The following is a 17947-nucleotide window of genomic DNA, read 5'->3' on the forward strand; positions in this document are numbered from 1 at the left end:
TTGCCCTACATCAAAACCAAAAAAAAAAAAAAGATCAGCAGTGCAATCCTAAGCACAGATACACCCTTCTAAGTCTTAGAGGGATGTTGCTTAGGACTGAACTGCAAGGCAACTTGAAGGCACTTGTGTACAAATACACTGGAGAGCACAAAACTGTGCAAGGAAAAATCAGAAGAATGCATTGCTGGCTACTGAAGATTAAAGGTGCTTTCACACATCCTGAATAATGCACCTTCCATACACCTTCAATACATTTTAATGATGGTTTGCAAGTGGATTTTGCTGTTTCACACAATAAAGTCCAACTGCAAAATGAATTGAAAGTTGATTATTGAAAGAGCTTTGTTTGGTATGTGAAAAAGTGCCCTTTTCTCCTACATGCCCTGGTTAAATCTAGATTAAATTACTGCAATGTGCTGTATGAGGACTGGCCTTGAAAAGTATTCAGAATCTTCAATTGGTGCAGAATGCTGCAACCAGGATGCTGACTGGAGTAAGTCATAGGGACCATATCCCTCCACTCTTGGCTCATCTACACTGTTTTCCCAATTTGCTTCCAGGCACAAATCAAAGTGAGGCCCATTATGCATAGAACGCTTGCCTCAGAACTCTTCAATGGGCTTGCAGAGGACTCTCCCCGCATTTCTCTGTTTACATGCGAGGAGGCATGCCCTCCTTTCCCTAGAGGTTTGTTTTTTTACAGAGAGCTCTCTAGGCCTGGTTCTCTTAACTCCATCCATCAAGTGATTCTTAGAGGCACAGATCGCCTTACAGCCAGTAGTCACAACTGCTGGCTTAGCACTTTAAGACGTACTTATGTCGATATTACTGTTCCAAACGTAACACACACACCCCCCAATGAAAGTGGCAAAGTAGGTATGCTTATCTTAGATTTGTTACGCTTTTAACATTTGTAAGCCACTTTGAGTCCTGTGTATCAGGAGAAAAGCAGAATATATATATGCTAAATAAGCATAAATACATAAATAAAAGTGATGAGTGAATCTATTCTAGCTGGATCCAAACTAGGCAGATACTGCAGCACTACCAGGTGTGCTCCTGGCTGCCAGTAGCCCTCCAAGACAGTGATAGGGAAGGAACTCTGTTGGCAAGTTAAATGCTTGCACCAAAATGGCAAAGGCTTGTCAGATACATAAAGATGTTTACCTTTTGTATATATCAACGCAAGACTTTTTAAATTAATGGAGCAAACGTCATTGATTATTCAAATGAATTTTTCATTGTAAATTCTGATACTGCAACTCTACTTTTGCTAAATAAGGTTTAGGCCTGGATGCGAAACAGCATCGGGATTCTATCTGTACAACCCTAAATTTTGAAGAAGAAAGGTATGATATGAATGAACAAACAAATGAATTAAACTTACCATATCCACTGGCCAGGTTACAGTCAAAATCCAGGGATAAGCCATGAACTTTTTATACTGCAATCCTGTTTCCTACAAAATAAAAAAGTTTTAAAAGAGTTTAAGTGATAACAGCTAATGCTGCATTCTGTTAATGGGTAAGTACATAAACACAGAGAGCCACAGGCTTCGTGGGCATCCAGAAGCTGGTGGAGATCCAAGAAGCATGGGCTTCTTTATTCAGAAATGAAGAAGCTCCATTAGCCCATCCTCACCAAATGTCCGTGGCAAATAATCTACAAGGAGTCATGCTCAAGCTGAAGTTCTGTGTATACACTAGAATGCCAGCGTGGCTTTGGATCAGAGTTCCCGAATGTTAGTTTTAAGTACTATGATACTAAAATCAGAAAAAAAGATATTTTGTTTAGTAAGTCCGCCATCACTGTATCAAATTCATTCTCACCATAATACACAGTGAAACACAATTATACCCTATCAGCATAGTATGCATCTCCCCATTCCCATTCCACTACACTGGTGGGGCAGGGAAATGCATTAAGACAAGGCCATTGGGACTGGTTTCATTATTTGCTATAGAAGGCAAAAGGATGAATGTGATACAGGATTGCTGTTTTTTGGCAGAAACACAGAAGTTATCATTAACATCTAGTTCAGCCCAGGGGCGTAACAAGGCAGCCCAGGGCAAACTGTAGCCCTGGGCAAAACCTGAGTTGGATCCCCCCCCCCCCCCATGGGCAGCCACTCCACCACGACCAAATTTCTTTTTGCACCAGGACATTGGTGCCTGCAGGGGGTGCATTTTTAGACATATCAGCACCAAACTTTCAGCATATCATCAGGAGACTGTACTTATGCTACTCCCCAAGTTTGGTGAGGTTTGGTTCAAGGAGTCCAAACTTATGGACTCCCAAAGGGGGTGCCCCATCCCCCATTGTTTCCAATGGGAGATAATAGGAGATGGGGGCTACAGTTTTGAGGGTCCATAATTTTGGCCCCCCTGAACCAAACTGCACCAAACTTGGGGGGTGCCATCATCTCCAGATGATACCCTGAAATTTTATCCTAGAAATTTGCCCAAGAATCTTTGTTCTGAATTGAGTTTTCTGCATTGCTGTCAATGGGGGTTGCAGGCTGCGGGGGGCACATTTCTGAAGGCACAGTCTCAAAACTTTCAGGGTCTCATCTGGACACTGCCCTAATGATACCCCCCAAATTTGGTGCAATTTGGTTCAGGGGGGCCAAAGTTATGGACCCTCAAAACTGTAGCCCCCAATCTCCTATTAGATCCCATTGGAAACAATGGGGGATAGGGGCACCCCATTTGGGAGTCCATAACTTTGGACTCCCTGAACCAAACCTCACCAAACTTGGGGGGTAGCATAATGACAGTCTCCTGATGATACGCTGAAATTTTGGTGCCACTAGCCTAAAAACTGTGCCCCCTGCAAACCAAAAATGGAAAACCACTAAAATACCCAAAAAGAACCCAGCTTTTTGATGCCCCCCCAAGGTGATGCCCTGAGCAAATGCCCACCTTGCCCAATGGGCATTACGCCAGTGGTTCAGCCTGAATCTAGTATGGGTACATACAGTTAAAGGCTTCCAGCTTAAAGAAGTCTTTATTGCATGGGATACAGGGGGTGATTTTCCTTTCAAATACCACATATGCAAGACAACCCTCAAAAGAATGTAGGATGGCTTTCTTTTAAAAAAGACAGTAATGCTTTCTAACGAAACAGTGACCCTCTAAGAAAGGGAAGCCATTCTGTGTTATACTTACTTCATCAAATGTCTCTGTCATTTTCTGCATCACATCACAGTTCTGAAAACTCTGGAACATCTCTGCAGTAACCATTCCTATGGAAACAACAATAAAAATGATGTGAACGGAGTACCAAACTAAACACAGGTATGACACTGTTGAAATAACTCTTGACTTTAAAATAACATCAGGACTGCAATGACACATATTCAGAAGTTCGAAAGCGAAGGAAAGTTGTTGGAGGAAAAAAATGTCAGTCAGTAGTACGACATCTGCTTTGCAAGCAAAAAGACCCAGGTACAATCCTCAGCTTTCCAAAGGACATGATAGTGCATTTATTTTAAAATTTATGCTGTTTAAATATACATTTATTCAAGTCTCACTGATCCTGACAAAAAGAGGATATAAAACTGAGTAAAATGTGCCCCTGAAGAAACATGGCCAGAGTAGTAGAAGAAGAAGAGTTTGGATTTATACTCCACCTTTCTCTCCTGTAAGGAGACTCAATGTGCCTCACAAACTCCTTTCCTTTCCTCTCCCCACAACAGACACCTTGTGAGGTGGGTGGGGCTGAGAGAGTTCCAAAGAACTGTGACTAGCCCAGGGGTAGGGAACCTGCGGCTCTCCAGATGTTCAGGAACTACAATTCCCATCAGCCTCTGTCAGCATGGCCAATTGGCCATGCTAGTAGGGGCTGATGGGAATTGTAGTTCCTGAACATCTGGAGAGCCACAGGTTCCCTACCCCTGGACTAGCCCAACGTCACCCAGCAGGAATGTAGGAGTACAGAAACACATCTGGCTCACCAGATAAGCCTCTGCCACTCAGGTGGAGGAGTTGGGAATCACACCCCAGATTAGAATCCACCTGCTCTCAGATTAGAATCCACCTGCTCTTAACAAGTTCACTATGCTGGCTCAGTGTTGTGCAATATCACATGTTCTTTTTGAACCCCCTGTTCTCAATTTCTCCTCTGCTTTAATTATAAGAAAGATCGGGCACTAATCCCATTAATTAATCAAAAGTGATTAATTCTAAAAGGCAGCAGACTTGTGTGTATCCTAACGTTCAGTGGAATATACTAGCAAACAAGGATCGCACCTAATTCCTCCTTCTCCCGGCACCTCACTGCCCCTTTAAAAGGTTGATGCTTGAGGATGCACAACCCATAGGGGCATAAATCCACTCAGACTGTACGGGAGGGAGGGGGAATGATTGAAATCGGCTTTCCTGCCTCTTCTAATCTTGGAGCTTCTGAAACTCTGTTCCAGGAAGAGGGAGAAGGGGCAAATTTTACCCATTATTCCTGATCTGCATCAAAATCCACAAGTGTCAGATGACCTCCAGCATCAGTTTTTCATAGATCAAAAGGAGCTGCTGAGGTAAAGGAATAGAGGGAAGAGCTGCATTGAACAGAACATTACACTGGCAGTGCTGCATACCATCAAGTATTTCTAATTTGCTACCCTTACCAAATGATGTTCGTTCATCCTTCATGTAATTCAATTCTGTATTATTTCTTAAAGGTCCAAAGATTAATACAATTTGTGAACTTCTATTTGTGAACAGTTTTTCTGGAATCTGAGGTTTATTCACTTACATGGACCCAACAGGAGGACACACACAAGATTCTGAATGGCCGGATCACTAGGAGCTACGCTGTTTGAAACGGGAGCTTAGACAGCTAGAGCGAGTGTGGAGGAAGTCTCGTGACGAGGCTGCGCGAACATCTTATAGGACGTTTATGAAGGCCTATGAGATGGCGACGAAGGAGGCGAAGAGAGTGTTCCTCTCTCGCGTCTGCTAGCTCTCGCCCAGCACAACTGTTCCGCATTATTCGATCCCTTACCTCTTTGTCAGAGGGTTCAAAAAATGATCAATTGGCTATTAGCTGTGAGGCATTTATGAGCTATTTTGCAGATAAAATCGCGTCGCTCCATGGGACCTCCTGCCACCACCTTGGAGACAATTAGTGAACTGGAGAGCTCCCTTGCCGTCTTTGGCTGTGTTTGGCCCAGTTTTCCCTGCTCTCTGAGGGGCCGATGTTGACAGAGCCCTAGCTGCTGTTAGACCTACCTACTTGTCCTCTGGATCCGTGCCCTTCCTGGCTTATTAAAGCATGTGGGAGAACTCACCATTTACCACCTGTTGACTATTATCAAGCGCTCCCTTGAGCAAGGTTTGTCGGTGGGTTGAAGGAGGCATGGTCGCCCACTCTTAAAAAAGACCGTCATTAGATCCCTAGTGATCCGGTAATTACCGCCCGTTTGAATCTTTCGTTTCTAGGGAAGGTAATTGAGAAGAGTAGTGTTGGAGCAACCGGGGGTTTTTCTGGAGGACGCGCCGACCTTTGATCCCTTCCAGTCCGGCTTCCGTGCTGGGCATGGAATGAGGAGACTGTTCTGCGTCGCCCGTCACAGATGCGGCTCCGTATGCAACTTGACCGGCGGTTGGCTGCTGGTGTTGTTGGATCTCGCGGCATGCTTGTTCGACCGATCTTTTTGACCCCACCGCCTGGCGTCTCCGGGGAGTGCGGGGTACTGTCCTTTAATGGATTGCCTCGTTCCTCGGGACGGAGTCAGCACAAGTGTGGTCGCGGGGATAACTTCCGGCGGTGCCAGCTTTATTGCGGTGTGTGCCTCAGGGGCTATTGTCCCCGCTGTTATTTAACATCTATATCACGACCCCTTGCTTCCAGCTGAGTGCAGACTTTGGGCTGGAGTACCATCAGTGGCATTTGGTAGGTAGCTCATTCTGTCGATGGAGGGGAGCAGAAACCGCCCTACAGCTCTACAGCATTGTTTGGAGGCGTTTGCTGGTTAGTTGATAGTGAGCAGGTTAAAAAACTGGAATCCAACAAGGACGGAAATCGCTGAGTTAGGAATTAGCGAGCGCTGGAGGGTTTCCAGCCACGCCCGGTGTGGGAGGGGGTCTCATTGGCACGGCCCCTCGGTCCATGAAGCCTGGGGTCCACCTGGATTAAAATCTCTCTTTCTTCTGGAGACCCAGGTGGCCCATGTAACCAGGGTTGCGTTTTCCATCTTCTCGCCAGGCCCGGCGGCTGGCCCCTTCCTCTCCCAGGCTGGATCTGGCCACAGTGATTCATGCAACGGTCCTCCAGATTAGACTATTACAACTCGGCTCATGCTGGCCTACCATCCTTTGAGAGGCTGATCCGAAACTGAAACTGGTCCCAGCATGCTTGTGACCCGGCTTTTGCTCCGCAGGCGGTGCCTTCCCTAGGGATCATATCGCGCCGTGTTGCAAATCGTGGGTTGCACTGGCTCCCCAGTTGAATTCTGAATGCGTCTTCAAGGTATTGGTGTTAGCCTTTAAAGACCACAGCGGTCCTGGGACCCTGTTACCTCAGGGACCGATCTGGCCCCATATGTGCCCGCATCGGTCAATCTTCATGCGGCAGGAGCCAATTTACTGGAGATCCCGCCCCCTCTACTTAGTCGCATTGGCCTCCCACTAGGGCCAGGGCTTTTCACGACCCTGGCCCCTGCCTGAATGGAATGCTCTCCCACCAACTGTGTCCAGACCCTCACGGGACCTCGCTTGAGTTCCACAGGGCCTGCAAGACCGAAAGTTATTCCGCCCGGAGCTTTTGGGGAGGCCGGCTGCTGATAGGTGCCCATTAACAGCTGAGATCCGCTTGTTCCCCTCTTAGAGGAGTTGAGGAGTTAATGGTGAGCGCCATCTATTTTAATTGATTATGAAATTTGGGCACGCTGCATTTTAACTGGATTTGAATTTTATTATTTTATTGTGTATTCGGCTTGTGTTATATTATGATGTAAACCGCCCACAAGGCCCTCTTGGGGAGGCGGTATAAAGAGATGGAACGTGAATAAATGAATAAATAAAAAATAAATAATGAGAAAACCATTCAAAGAATCAACACTGCCCCCAAAAAACTTTTATCCAATTCTCCCTCAGAAGAAAGGTGGCAAAAAGAAAAAGTTTTACCTTGGCAACCTGAGCACTGAATGAAGAAATTGATGAGGTCCAGAAGGGCCACATCTCGGTCTTTCTTATAAGCTTCAACCCAGTCGTCAACCACAAACTAAACCAAATGGCAAAAAAGACCAAAGATCAAAAAAATAGAAATACAACATGCCAATTGCTAGCAGCCTCTCACAATTTCATGTACAATAGCCTAGTCACTTCAGGAAGCCATCGTACCTGCATAGCTCTTTTGCCCATGCTAACCACCTCAAATAAGGTAACTGCTTCGACCACATCTCCATTGTGCGGCTGGTATGACCTTCTCCGACTGGAAGAGTTTCGTCTTCTGTTTTCACACTGCTCGTAGATTTTCCTTTTCCCTTGCTAAAGCAAGAAAGATAGAATGTATTCCTTGACAAACAAAGTAAGCGAGGAGACATAGGGTTTCATTCATTTGCTAGGTATATAATCCTTTCAAAATAACTGCAGCGGGAACAACATAATGAGGGGCATGTACTTGTGGCCCAGAAATAGACAGATGCTTAGCACAGAAGAGTGAGAATGAGCAGAATCTTACAAGTGGTTTCACTGGTCCAAAAGGGAGGAAAAGCCCCTTTTGACTCCCTCAAACAGGTAGGTCAGAGATCATGGGGCTCTTGTAGACCAAATGTCACAGGGCACAGAGGCAGCAGTGAGAAGGAAAATGAATAATCTCCTCTAAGAACCTCACTCTAGTAATCATCACACACATTTTACTTGATCAGCATGTATATGCTATGAAGAAAAAATACCAGCTACCGTAATATATGACATGGAGGGTACTGTCAAAGGCTTTCACAGCCAGAATCATTGGAGTATTGTGGGGTTTCCGGGCTGTATGGCCATGTTCTGGTAGCATTTTCTCCTGATGGTTCGCCTGCATTTGTGGCTGGCATCTTCAGAGGACCCTAATTTCTACTATTTCTTTTTTTTTAATTGTTTAATATATGCTGAAAAATAATTTTAAAAAATAAAAAAGATTTGCCAATTTTGAGTATTTACTATAGTAAATACATCTTATCACATGTTCAGAGCAATGAGACCTAGACAGACCCATTGGTTTATCACTTGTACAATTATGAAGCATAACAGAAACTTACAAAAGATTTAATACTGCCATTTCTCAAACAGTTGCCATTTTGAGCAGTGGATTCAGGCACAGATTCCTCATGGATCCCATTTTCTCTGAGTCATTAAAAATGGAGAGAGAAAAAGATGTGAACAATAGGAGTAATATATTTTGAGGTGTATATACTTAAAATAACTGATACTTCAATTCTGTTCTACAGACCAAATTGCTGATTAAACCAATTCAAACATAGGGGGGGGGGGGGCTAAATACCAGAGCTAATATCTTCTCAATCCAAGACTTCCTATGTTCATCAAACAGTGGCACTAATATTAATTATCACATGTAAGATAAAGCTGAAGTTATACACTTGGGCTAAGTTCAAACATAATGAAGCAAAATGTATGACTGTGTGAACAACCTGGTGAATCCTGAGACTTGCATGCTCCCTCCCTATTTGCATGCTACCAGATCATTAGATCTTCACTTCTAAACTAGAGTTTCCCTATACAGCCAAAACAGAAAACAATAGTTTTTTCGCAAGATTCTAGTGGCCCAGTCAGGAGGGGGTGAATCACCACTTGGATGCAGTGGAGGGTCACACCAGCATGTTTGCCCTCTCTGCCAGCATAAGGTCTACCCTTACTGGTGGAGAGGGCAAGGACACCAATGTCCAGGTGCTCCACAGCTCCATGGTGGTAAAACCTGGAAGTGAGTACTGCTACAGAGCTACACAAGCGTCCAACTGGGTGCTGGTGCGGGGGGAGGGCAGACTAGGGTGTTCCTGGGGGTGGAGCTGACCGTAGGGTTTTTTAAGTTTCTGCAGCCTCCTGAAAGCCCTTTGGAGGTGAAGCGGCGGTGCAGCGGCAATGCCATCCCCAGCCACCAGGGACTTACGGATTGGGTTTTAAACAACCAAATTAAAATGTTGTGACACAAAGACATTTGTCTGTGTCAGGTGTAAAGCCTGTTAGCTGATGTGCTCATTCCAATTCACGTGAGATCCAAATTCAAGAACCTGGAAAAACTGGATTTTACTTCAAGTTTTCCTGAACTCCATAAGGCCTCAATTGTACTTCATGTATGAGAGAGAGGAAGCAAAGCGGAAAGAGTAAGGGGAACACAGCTATAAATAGTGTTCACACTGAGAAACTTCTTTTTGTTGTGGCATCTGAATGCAGTCAGTTACTTATTCCCAGCATGGAATCCTGGTTTACAGAGATCGCAGAAAGCACTGTTTGCTTATTCAGACATCTGCTCAATATGGTTTAGCAATAAAAAAGGAAATAACTCATTAGATTGCCAGGGAAAGGGAAGCAGGGAAGCTTATACAAGAAGTAGCAAACTGCAGTTTTGCTGTTATTTCATGTTGGAACCAAGCTAACACGAGACAGAACTGGACACAAAAGGAGATGCAAGAGTAGTTTTCAGACTTTTAAAAAAACTGAAATGTAGCTGCAGTAGACTGTAATTGGCAACTGAAGAGCAGCTATTTTCTCTGCACAAAACTCATCCCCCGACTACTTTTCTCTCCAGAAGTAGAAAGACTGGTGACCCCCTCCCTTCTTCTCCATATGTAAGAAACAGATGGCAGAAAGAGGAAAGGTGTGACCACCTCTCCACTACAACTACTTGACTGCAGCCTCTCGTGACATTTTTTCATGTACATGGTTCCTCAGTCAGGAAACTCTGCATGCACTTCCTATGTAATATCTAGTTTGTCCCATGCACTAAATCATCTCAGCAAAGACCTTCTGAAATCTAGTGTATTTTTACTTGTTCATACAACAGTGTTTTTTAAAATAAAAATTACACTAATGTTGTAGTACCATACAGAATAAAACATAGGGTTTAAAAAAATACTACATTAATCTTCTATGCAATTTTTCCAAATTCTTGCTTTTAGGCACCATAGACTAGTACAGTGCAGCTTACCAGTTCAGGCTTGCGCTATGCATGATAACACAAGAAGTGGAATATCCAAGCACAGCCTGCCTCACCCAAATTTATACAGATGCTTACTAATTATGAAACTCGTTTTCACACTAGATTTTCCCACGTCTTCCCACATACCCCGTAGCAATTCCCAGTGCCTCCAGACAAAAAGTGCTTACATAAAGTTTTTTGCTGCTGAAATAAATTCAAAAGAAACAACAGATTTCATCCCTAGTATGTCTGGTTCAAGGTGGTCTGAAAAAGGTCTCTGACAGATCTTGAAATGCAGTTGCCAGTCGCACCAGACATCAAGTCAGATATTACTGGCTTAACACATTGCTATAAAACATCACATTATGTCCAGCTGTTATGGGTATAAATAAAAGGTTTAAACGTTAAATATTTTCATGTGTGTAGCTGTATTGGTCTGCAGCACAATGATATATGAATCCAGTAGCACCTTAAAGACCAGCATTTCCAGTCAAACTCCCGTCATCCCTGGAAATCTCATTAGTCTCTAAGGTGTTATTGGCCTCAAATCTTAACATTAAACTGTTTTCTCTGATACTGTCAAGCAATTAATAGCTTTTAATAACTTCATTAGTCACTTCACAAAAACAGGAATTATTTGGTTGAGCAAATTAGGACTGCATTTCCTATAAACACAGCTGTGAATAAGTCTCACTGAACTTAGCAGAGTTTACCTCTGAGCACTGAATCATGATATATTTATTACTGTACATCACACACATAAAATGCTCAAGCCCCCATAAGCATAACAGCCAGCATCCATCAACTTCATCCTCTGATTTGCTTTTGAACATGCAAACAAAACATGGGTATCAAAGCAGGTGTAGACCCTTTAGAGCACATCAGGTCCTTCAAGCCCTTTTTTAGCAACCTCTAGTCATTCAAATAACACAAGAGTCTCTATGCAGAGGAAAGCAATAGCAAATCACCTCTGTCAGTCTCTTGCCTTGAAAACCCTACTGGGTCGCCATAAGTTGGCTGCAACTTGATGCCACTTTACTTACACACAAACACACAGAGTCATTCACAGTGCAGTCCTAAGCAGAATTATACCCTTCTAAGACCATGGACTTCAGCTGACATAGAAGAGCTTAACTCTACCTAAGACTGCACTGTAAATAAGTAAGAAGGCAGAGGGAAAGCTTCAGATGAAACTCTGGAATCCTTTGGAGAGCAGGCACAGTCTCTAATGCTGCCAACCTAAACCTCTGTCAAATAATTATAATGGCATTTATTTGCTTATGGCATTTATAGGCTCTTTCAGCCACAGCAGCTCCCACATCCTCAGGACCCGCAATCACAAAAAAGCACCACAACCAAAACTGAGTTGCTTGGTTCACAGTGATTTTGGGCCCTATGACAGGATGCTCAAAGGAAAAAATGGTGGCACGGCCATATGAGTCAGTTAAGCAGTTCAGGGATCATGCCGAGAGATGGGTTTGCACTAATCACAAAACCCAGGTTATGATCTGAACTTACAAATGTGCAAGCTGGAGCTGCTTATGTGTTTTCGTTTTCTACCTGCTCAGCACTCCCTTTACTAAGTAGCAGAGGCTTCTGCAGGCACAGCAACAAACCAAACCATAGTTGGTCATGAAGACACCATGCCAAACTTACTGCAAGTCATAGCTCTCTTCTCCTTAGGTAAGTGGACACGGAACTATAGTCAAGCTTCAAGAATCATGACTGATGTTCCCACTGAACCACATTTTATAAACTTTCAGAGGACCTCAAAATATATATATTAAAAAAGAGAAAATGGCCACACTAGCACCTTAGGATGCCACTGTGGCAATTCTCCTTGTTGTTATATTATTAAACTGCTCAAAAAAGGGGGACATAAACTGTATCTCAATTCACCCACCACACAGCTCACCCCCTCTAGTCACTTCCATAAAATGGGATGCACATGGGATGTGGGGGAGAGGAGTTTGAAGAGTTCATTTCTCCCCTAGAAATTAACTAAGCTGTGAAGCTGGGAAAGCCTCAATGACAAAGACAGCCGTTCCTTATCCTAAGTCTTCCCTGGGGCTATGTGTTTTCTTAGCCAATAGGTAGGTTTTACTTCTCCCACTTGGTTTTATAGCTTTTAGTGTAGTCCAGTTCATTAATTTCTGATCTATGGACTCTCAGTTATTTTTTACTCTCTATGGACTCTCTCTGTGGTTTATTTTATTTAATGATTTTGGTTACTGTTTCATCTTTTAAATTATGGGTTCTTTTGCCAGAAATGGTTTTATGTTTATATTGTAATTTTTGCCTGTACATCCACTCCTAGGAGCTTGAGATATGAGAGGGGGCAAAGAAAAAAGAAAGAAAGAAAGAAAGAAAGAAAGAAAGAAAGAAGAAAGAAAGAAAGAAAGAAAGAAAGAAAGAAAGAAAGAAAGAAAGAAAGAAAGAAAGAAAGAAAGAAAGAAAGAAAGAAAGAAAGAAAGAAAGAAAGAAAGAAAGAAAGAAAGAAAGAAAGAAAGCTATGTATCAGTAAACAGCCTTATTCTATACTGAAATACGGAAAAGGAGTTTTACACGCATTCACATACATACCACTGCCTCTCTGTTTAAAACCATCCCCTTTTGTTGATGCTTTGGAGAGAAACAGCAACCATTAGGCCAGGGGTAGGGAACCTGCGGCTCTCCAGATGTTCAGGAACTACAATTCCCATCAGCCCCTACCAGCATGGCCAATTGGCCATGCTGACAGAGGCTGATGGGAATTGTAGTTCCTGAACATCTGGAGAGCCGCAGGTTCCCTACCCCTGCATTAGGCCAACATTGCATGCAGTTCAGAGTAATATGTGGGCTGGTTTTAGTATAACTGACCAAGGCAGGCTAACCTCACATATGCAAAATCCACTGAGAACAATGCTGAAATGTGACATCTGTCCTCACTCTTAGAGGCTGTGTACATGTGTCCCTGGAACCATGTGTATCACTTTTCTGATTATTTTTTCCCACTAGCTCATTTAAAATTATCAGTGTAATTCCAAAAGAAAAATGTACACACAAATATATTACAGATCTGCACACACCTTTGCAACCCACTACAAAACACAGTAAGTATATAGCATAGACTGTGCAACACAAACATCAAAGTGGTGTCTGTGCCCTGCTTTTTATTTCTTACTTGTGGTTGGGGAGATTAACAGCGGAATTGGGCTCAGCTATCATTGCCACTACATCCTCTCAACAGCATAGAAAGCGAATTTAGCCTTATTAGACACGGCAGCATGTAAATGAATATAAGCAGCAGAGATCCAGATTCATTTTCTTCAGGTCTCCATCAAGAGAAGCAAACAGCAAAACTGTACAAAATAAAAAGAAGCAAGACAAGACAAACCTCAAATTATAGCTTTTAAAATATGTTAACAGCAGAAGCTCTACAATTAAATGTTGAAATTCTAAGATCTAGAAAATGCTTTATTTTTATTTTAGCCGCATGACTGATACCATAAAACTTGTGAATTGATCTTGACCAAACATCATAACTAATGACATACCATTTTAGAAATCACCAGTGTTCAAATGGAGCTGACAAAAATCATTGAGTTACACAGAATTTTTCCTTGGGCTGAAAAAAAACTCTATCAAAAACATAAACAGATCTTTCTATCTGTTACATGTTTACTTCTGCCCTTTCTTCAAGGCGGTCAGGGTGACATATTTGAAACAATGCTATTTTATCTTCAAAACAGCCTTATGAGTTCTGTTTGGCTAAGGAAAGTTAATTTGCTTAAGGGAATCAAGCTTTGTAACTGGGCAAGCAACTTGAATTGGCATGGATGTTGTGGGTTTTCCAGACTGTGTGGCCATAGTCTGGTAATCTTGTTTCTAAGGTTTCAACTGCATCTGTGGCTGGCATCTTCAGAGGGGTATCACAGAGAGAAGTCTGTTATACACTGTGTCCAATGAGAAGGGAATGTTTAGTGGGGTATATATTGTCCATGTCCCGGGGTAGGGAACCAATCAGTAAGTGTTTGGGTGGAACTTGCCATTCCCTGCAGCAGCAACAGTCTTAGTGAATGCAAACCCTCTGGGTGAAGTCCTTGTCTATGATCCCAGCATGCCCTTGGCCTTTGATTCTAGTGTTTTTAAATACTGGTAGCCAAGTTTTGTTAATTCTCAGAGTCTCTTCCTTCTTGTTGAAGTTGTCTTGGTGTCTGCGGATTTCAATGGTCTCCCTGTGTAGTCTGACATAGTAACCTTCTGAGTTATCCAGAATTTCAGTATTTTCAAATAAAATGTTATGTCCAGTTTTGTTTAAAGCATGTTCTGCTACTGCAGATTTTTCAGGATGGTTAAACTGACAGTGTCTTTCATGCTCCTTAATATGAGTCTGAAAGTAGACCTTTCCACAGCTGCAGGATATGTGATAGACTCCTGCAGAAGTGAGGGGGTCTCTCTTGTCCTTTGCTGAGTGTAGCATCTGCTGTATTTTTCTGGTAGGTTTGAAGATTGTTTGTAGGTTATGTTTTTTCATCAGTTTCACTATTTGATCTGTGATTCCCTTGAGGTATGGTAGAAATATTTTTCCTGTGGTGGGCTGTTTCTCCTCAGTCCTCTGGACTTCTCTTGGTCTTAAATCTCTTCTGATTTCTGTTGTGGAGTAGCCATTAGCCTGCACAGCCCAGTCTAGTTGATTGATTTCATCAGAGAGGAGGAGAGGGTCACAAATTCATTTTGCACGATCTGCCAAAATTTATTATACACTTTTTTTGTTGTGGGTAGTGGTTGGAGTTTTTATGTAGATACCAGTCTATTTGTGTAGGTTTTCTGTATACTGTGTGGGCCAGTTGTTGGTTGGGTTTACAAAAGACCAAGACATCTAGAAAAAACCGTTTTCCTTCTTTTTCAGTTTCTGTGATAAATTGGATGTTTGGATGGATGCTTTTAAGGTGGTCCAGAAAATTCAGCAGTTCTTCTTCACCATGGCTCCAGATTGTGAAAGTGTCATCCACAAATCGGAACCAAGTTGTAGGTTTTCTCGGTGCTCTTTTGAGGGCTTGTTTCTCAAAATGTTCCATGTAAAAACTGGATATCAACGGACTGAGGGGGCTTCCCATGGCTACCCCATCTGTCTGGTCATAGTAATCATTGTCCCATTGGAAGTATCTGGTTGTTAGGCAGTGTTGAAACAAAGCTGCAATGTCATTTGGAAAAATCTGGCCGATGTGTGCAAGTGTGTCCTTCACTGGAACTTTGGTGAACAGTGAGACAACATCAAAGCTGATAAGTCTGTCACTAGGGTTGAGATGGAGATTGCTAATTTTTTTCGATGAAGTGGGCTGAGTCTTTAACATAATGAGTTGTATGTCCGATATGGCTTTGTAACTGTGAAGTCAAGAATTTTGCCAGTTCATATGGGGGGGAACCAATTGCACTAACAATAGGTCTGAGTGGGATGGAGTCCTTGTGAATTCTTGTTGAAGAAAACTTCAGCAAGAAGGAAGAGACTCTGAGAATTAACAAAACTTGGCAACCAGTACTTAAAAACACCAGAATCAAAGGCCAAGGGCATGCTGGGCTCATAGACAATGGACTCCACCCAGACACAGGGTTTGCATTCACTAAGACTGTTGCTGCTGCAGAGAATGCAAATGTGAATCACTCCCTGGACCGAAAAACTCACCTGTTTTACAATGCACTCAACCACACCTTTGCATGGCAAGTTCCACCCACCCTGGGATCCCCACCCTTGACATGGACAATATATATTCCACTAAACATTCCCTTCTCATTGGACCCAGTGTATAACAGGGCCTTTCCCCACTTACCTTAAGCCCCGCGCTACTCTCCTCAAGTAGCGCGGGGTCCCCCGGCACTCCCCACGACAGGGGCGGTGACAGCGCAGCCACCCTGACACTGCCGCTGTTGCGCCCCCTCAGTGCGCAGCATCCCTGGCATTCTTGTAAACGGCGCCTTTTGATGACCCCGTGCAGAGCAGCACGCAGCATAGGGGGGGTCGTGGTGAGTGGGGAAACGCCCAATGACTTCTCTCTGTGATACCCCTCTGAAAATGCCAGCCATATATGCAGGCAAAATGTTAGGAACAAGATCTACCAGCCCAGGCCACACAGCCCAGAAAACCCACAACAACCAGTTGAATCCAGCTGTGAAAGCATTTGACAATACATTGAATTGGTATCTCACTTGTCCAAGACGAGTATTCAGTGCACTACACCACACAAGTCTTCAGGATTTTGAGTGGAAGCATATTGTGCTGAACTAATCTGTCTCTTATCTTATAACTGAGAGCAGAAATACTAGCAGATGTGAATTATCCCAAGTCTATATTTATCAGTTTATTAAAATATTTATAAGCTGCTTTTCAGCTCCATGAAACCAATAAACGTAAAACACATTACAATCTAAAAACCAGCTACACGAAAAAACTAATTAGCAAGAACAAGATGCAAACATAGTAGCAAGAACAGGATGCAAACAGAATTACTTATATCCCCTCCCACCCCCCGCACCCCCGGACAGGTTCCTTAGAACACAGAGCATAGCAAAACATAGTCATTCCTACACTGGCAAAGCTATATATTAATTTCTGACAGTATACAAAGTACAAAAATCAATTTAAAAACCTAACATAATTGATCCTGACTGCTTTTGATACTAAAGTTGGATAACATGTTACTTGACAGCTTCAGATAGGAAGCATTTCCCTTGTTCCTGTTCTAGAACCCCACTAGAAATAATAATAAAATTGGTCCACTGGCTTTTATGACCAGCAAGTTCTTTCGAGGCTCAATTGACACCTATCTTCATCATCGTATTACAGTGAGAAATAATACAAAGAAATTGCCATCAATATACATGTGTAAATTTGGTGTAAAAAGATCTATGCAACAGAAACGATTCATGAATGCAAATTCAAGTGAGGATATAGAAGTTTCAAGGCGCACACCCTAAGGCAGGGGTGGCCAACCTATGGCGCTCCAGATGTTCACTGACTACAATTCCCATCTGATGGGAATTAGTCCATGAATATCTGGAGCGCCATAGGTTGGCCACCCCTACCCTAAGGGCATCCTGGTCACCTTTTGAAAAAGAGCAGTGTCCTTGCGCCCTTAACAGTGCATGACAGGCAGAAAATTACCACTAGAGGAAAAGCAAAGGCACGTTAATTCTTGAATTTCTGCACTACAGCTGCCAAAAGACCCGACTGCCTTGCAAAGAAAAGGTGACAGAACGAGAGAAAAGTGCACGAACAGGATGCAACCCCAAGTTCAGAATAAAGGGGAAAGGGAGACACGTATTTGTTGCAAAAGAAGACTAGCACGGGCGGGAGTAAAATAGCATACAGTGAAACTGGGAGCCCGCGGCATGCACAGAAAAGATGTCAAACACAAAGGTGCAACAAGAGCCTGCAAGAAGCTTGCAAGGGGAGGGTCCTCCTCAACCCAAGAGCAACAGTCGGGCACCGACGCTGACCCCGCGGGACCCCCTACCCAGCTGGATGCACTGACGGAGACTGGGGCCCGATCCTGTCCAGAAAGGAGAGTCGCGTTCCGACTGTCAATCACAGCAACAGCAATGAGCCGGCCCGCATTAGCCGCTCGCCTGACGGGTCCAACAGGAGAGACTCGAGCCTTTCTAGATCACGTGCCTCACCTTGTCCAATAGAAAAAGGTTTTGGAGCCACCCGTGCATTCGAAGGAGCGCTTCTGGAATCCCCTCCTCTTCTGGTTTTGCTCAGAACAGAAAGTGACGCGATGGGCGGAGCTTAGAAGCGTCTGGCACCAGAGCCGTATAGAGCGAAGGAACCACA

At 43.4% G+C, this 17947-nt stretch overlaps 1 protein-coding gene across 5 annotated transcripts in view; it reads right to left on the minus strand.

Annotated features, from left to right (window-relative positions):
• LOC125430647 (cohesin subunit SA-2-like) overlaps positions 1 to 17872 on the minus strand; it is a 75555-nt gene extending 57683 nt beyond the window's left edge. For 3 of the 5 annotated variants that reach the window (XM_048492725.1, XM_048492724.1, XM_048492721.1), the window contains exons 1-7: positions 17628 to 17778; positions 13298 to 13475; positions 8240 to 8324; positions 7338 to 7484; positions 7122 to 7218; positions 3168 to 3244; positions 1388 to 1459 (exon numbers count right to left, since the gene is read on the minus strand). In XM_048492725.1, the coding sequence (XP_048348682.1) occupies positions 1388 to 1459; positions 3168 to 3244; positions 7122 to 7218; positions 7338 to 7484; positions 8240 to 8324; positions 13298 to 13341 (522 nt within the window). In that variant the 5' untranslated portion in view covers positions 13342 to 13475; positions 17628 to 17778. The other 2 variants (XM_048492722.1, XM_048492723.1) reach the window with 2 other exon arrangements.
• Between the last annotated feature and the right edge of the window lie 75 nt (positions 17873 to 17947).

This window comes from Sphaerodactylus townsendi, linkage group LG04 (assembly GCF_021028975.2).
Source record: "Sphaerodactylus townsendi isolate TG3544 linkage group LG04, MPM_Stown_v2.3, whole genome shotgun sequence".
Taxonomy (NCBI): Eukaryota; Metazoa; Chordata; class Lepidosauria; order Squamata; family Sphaerodactylidae; genus Sphaerodactylus; species Sphaerodactylus townsendi.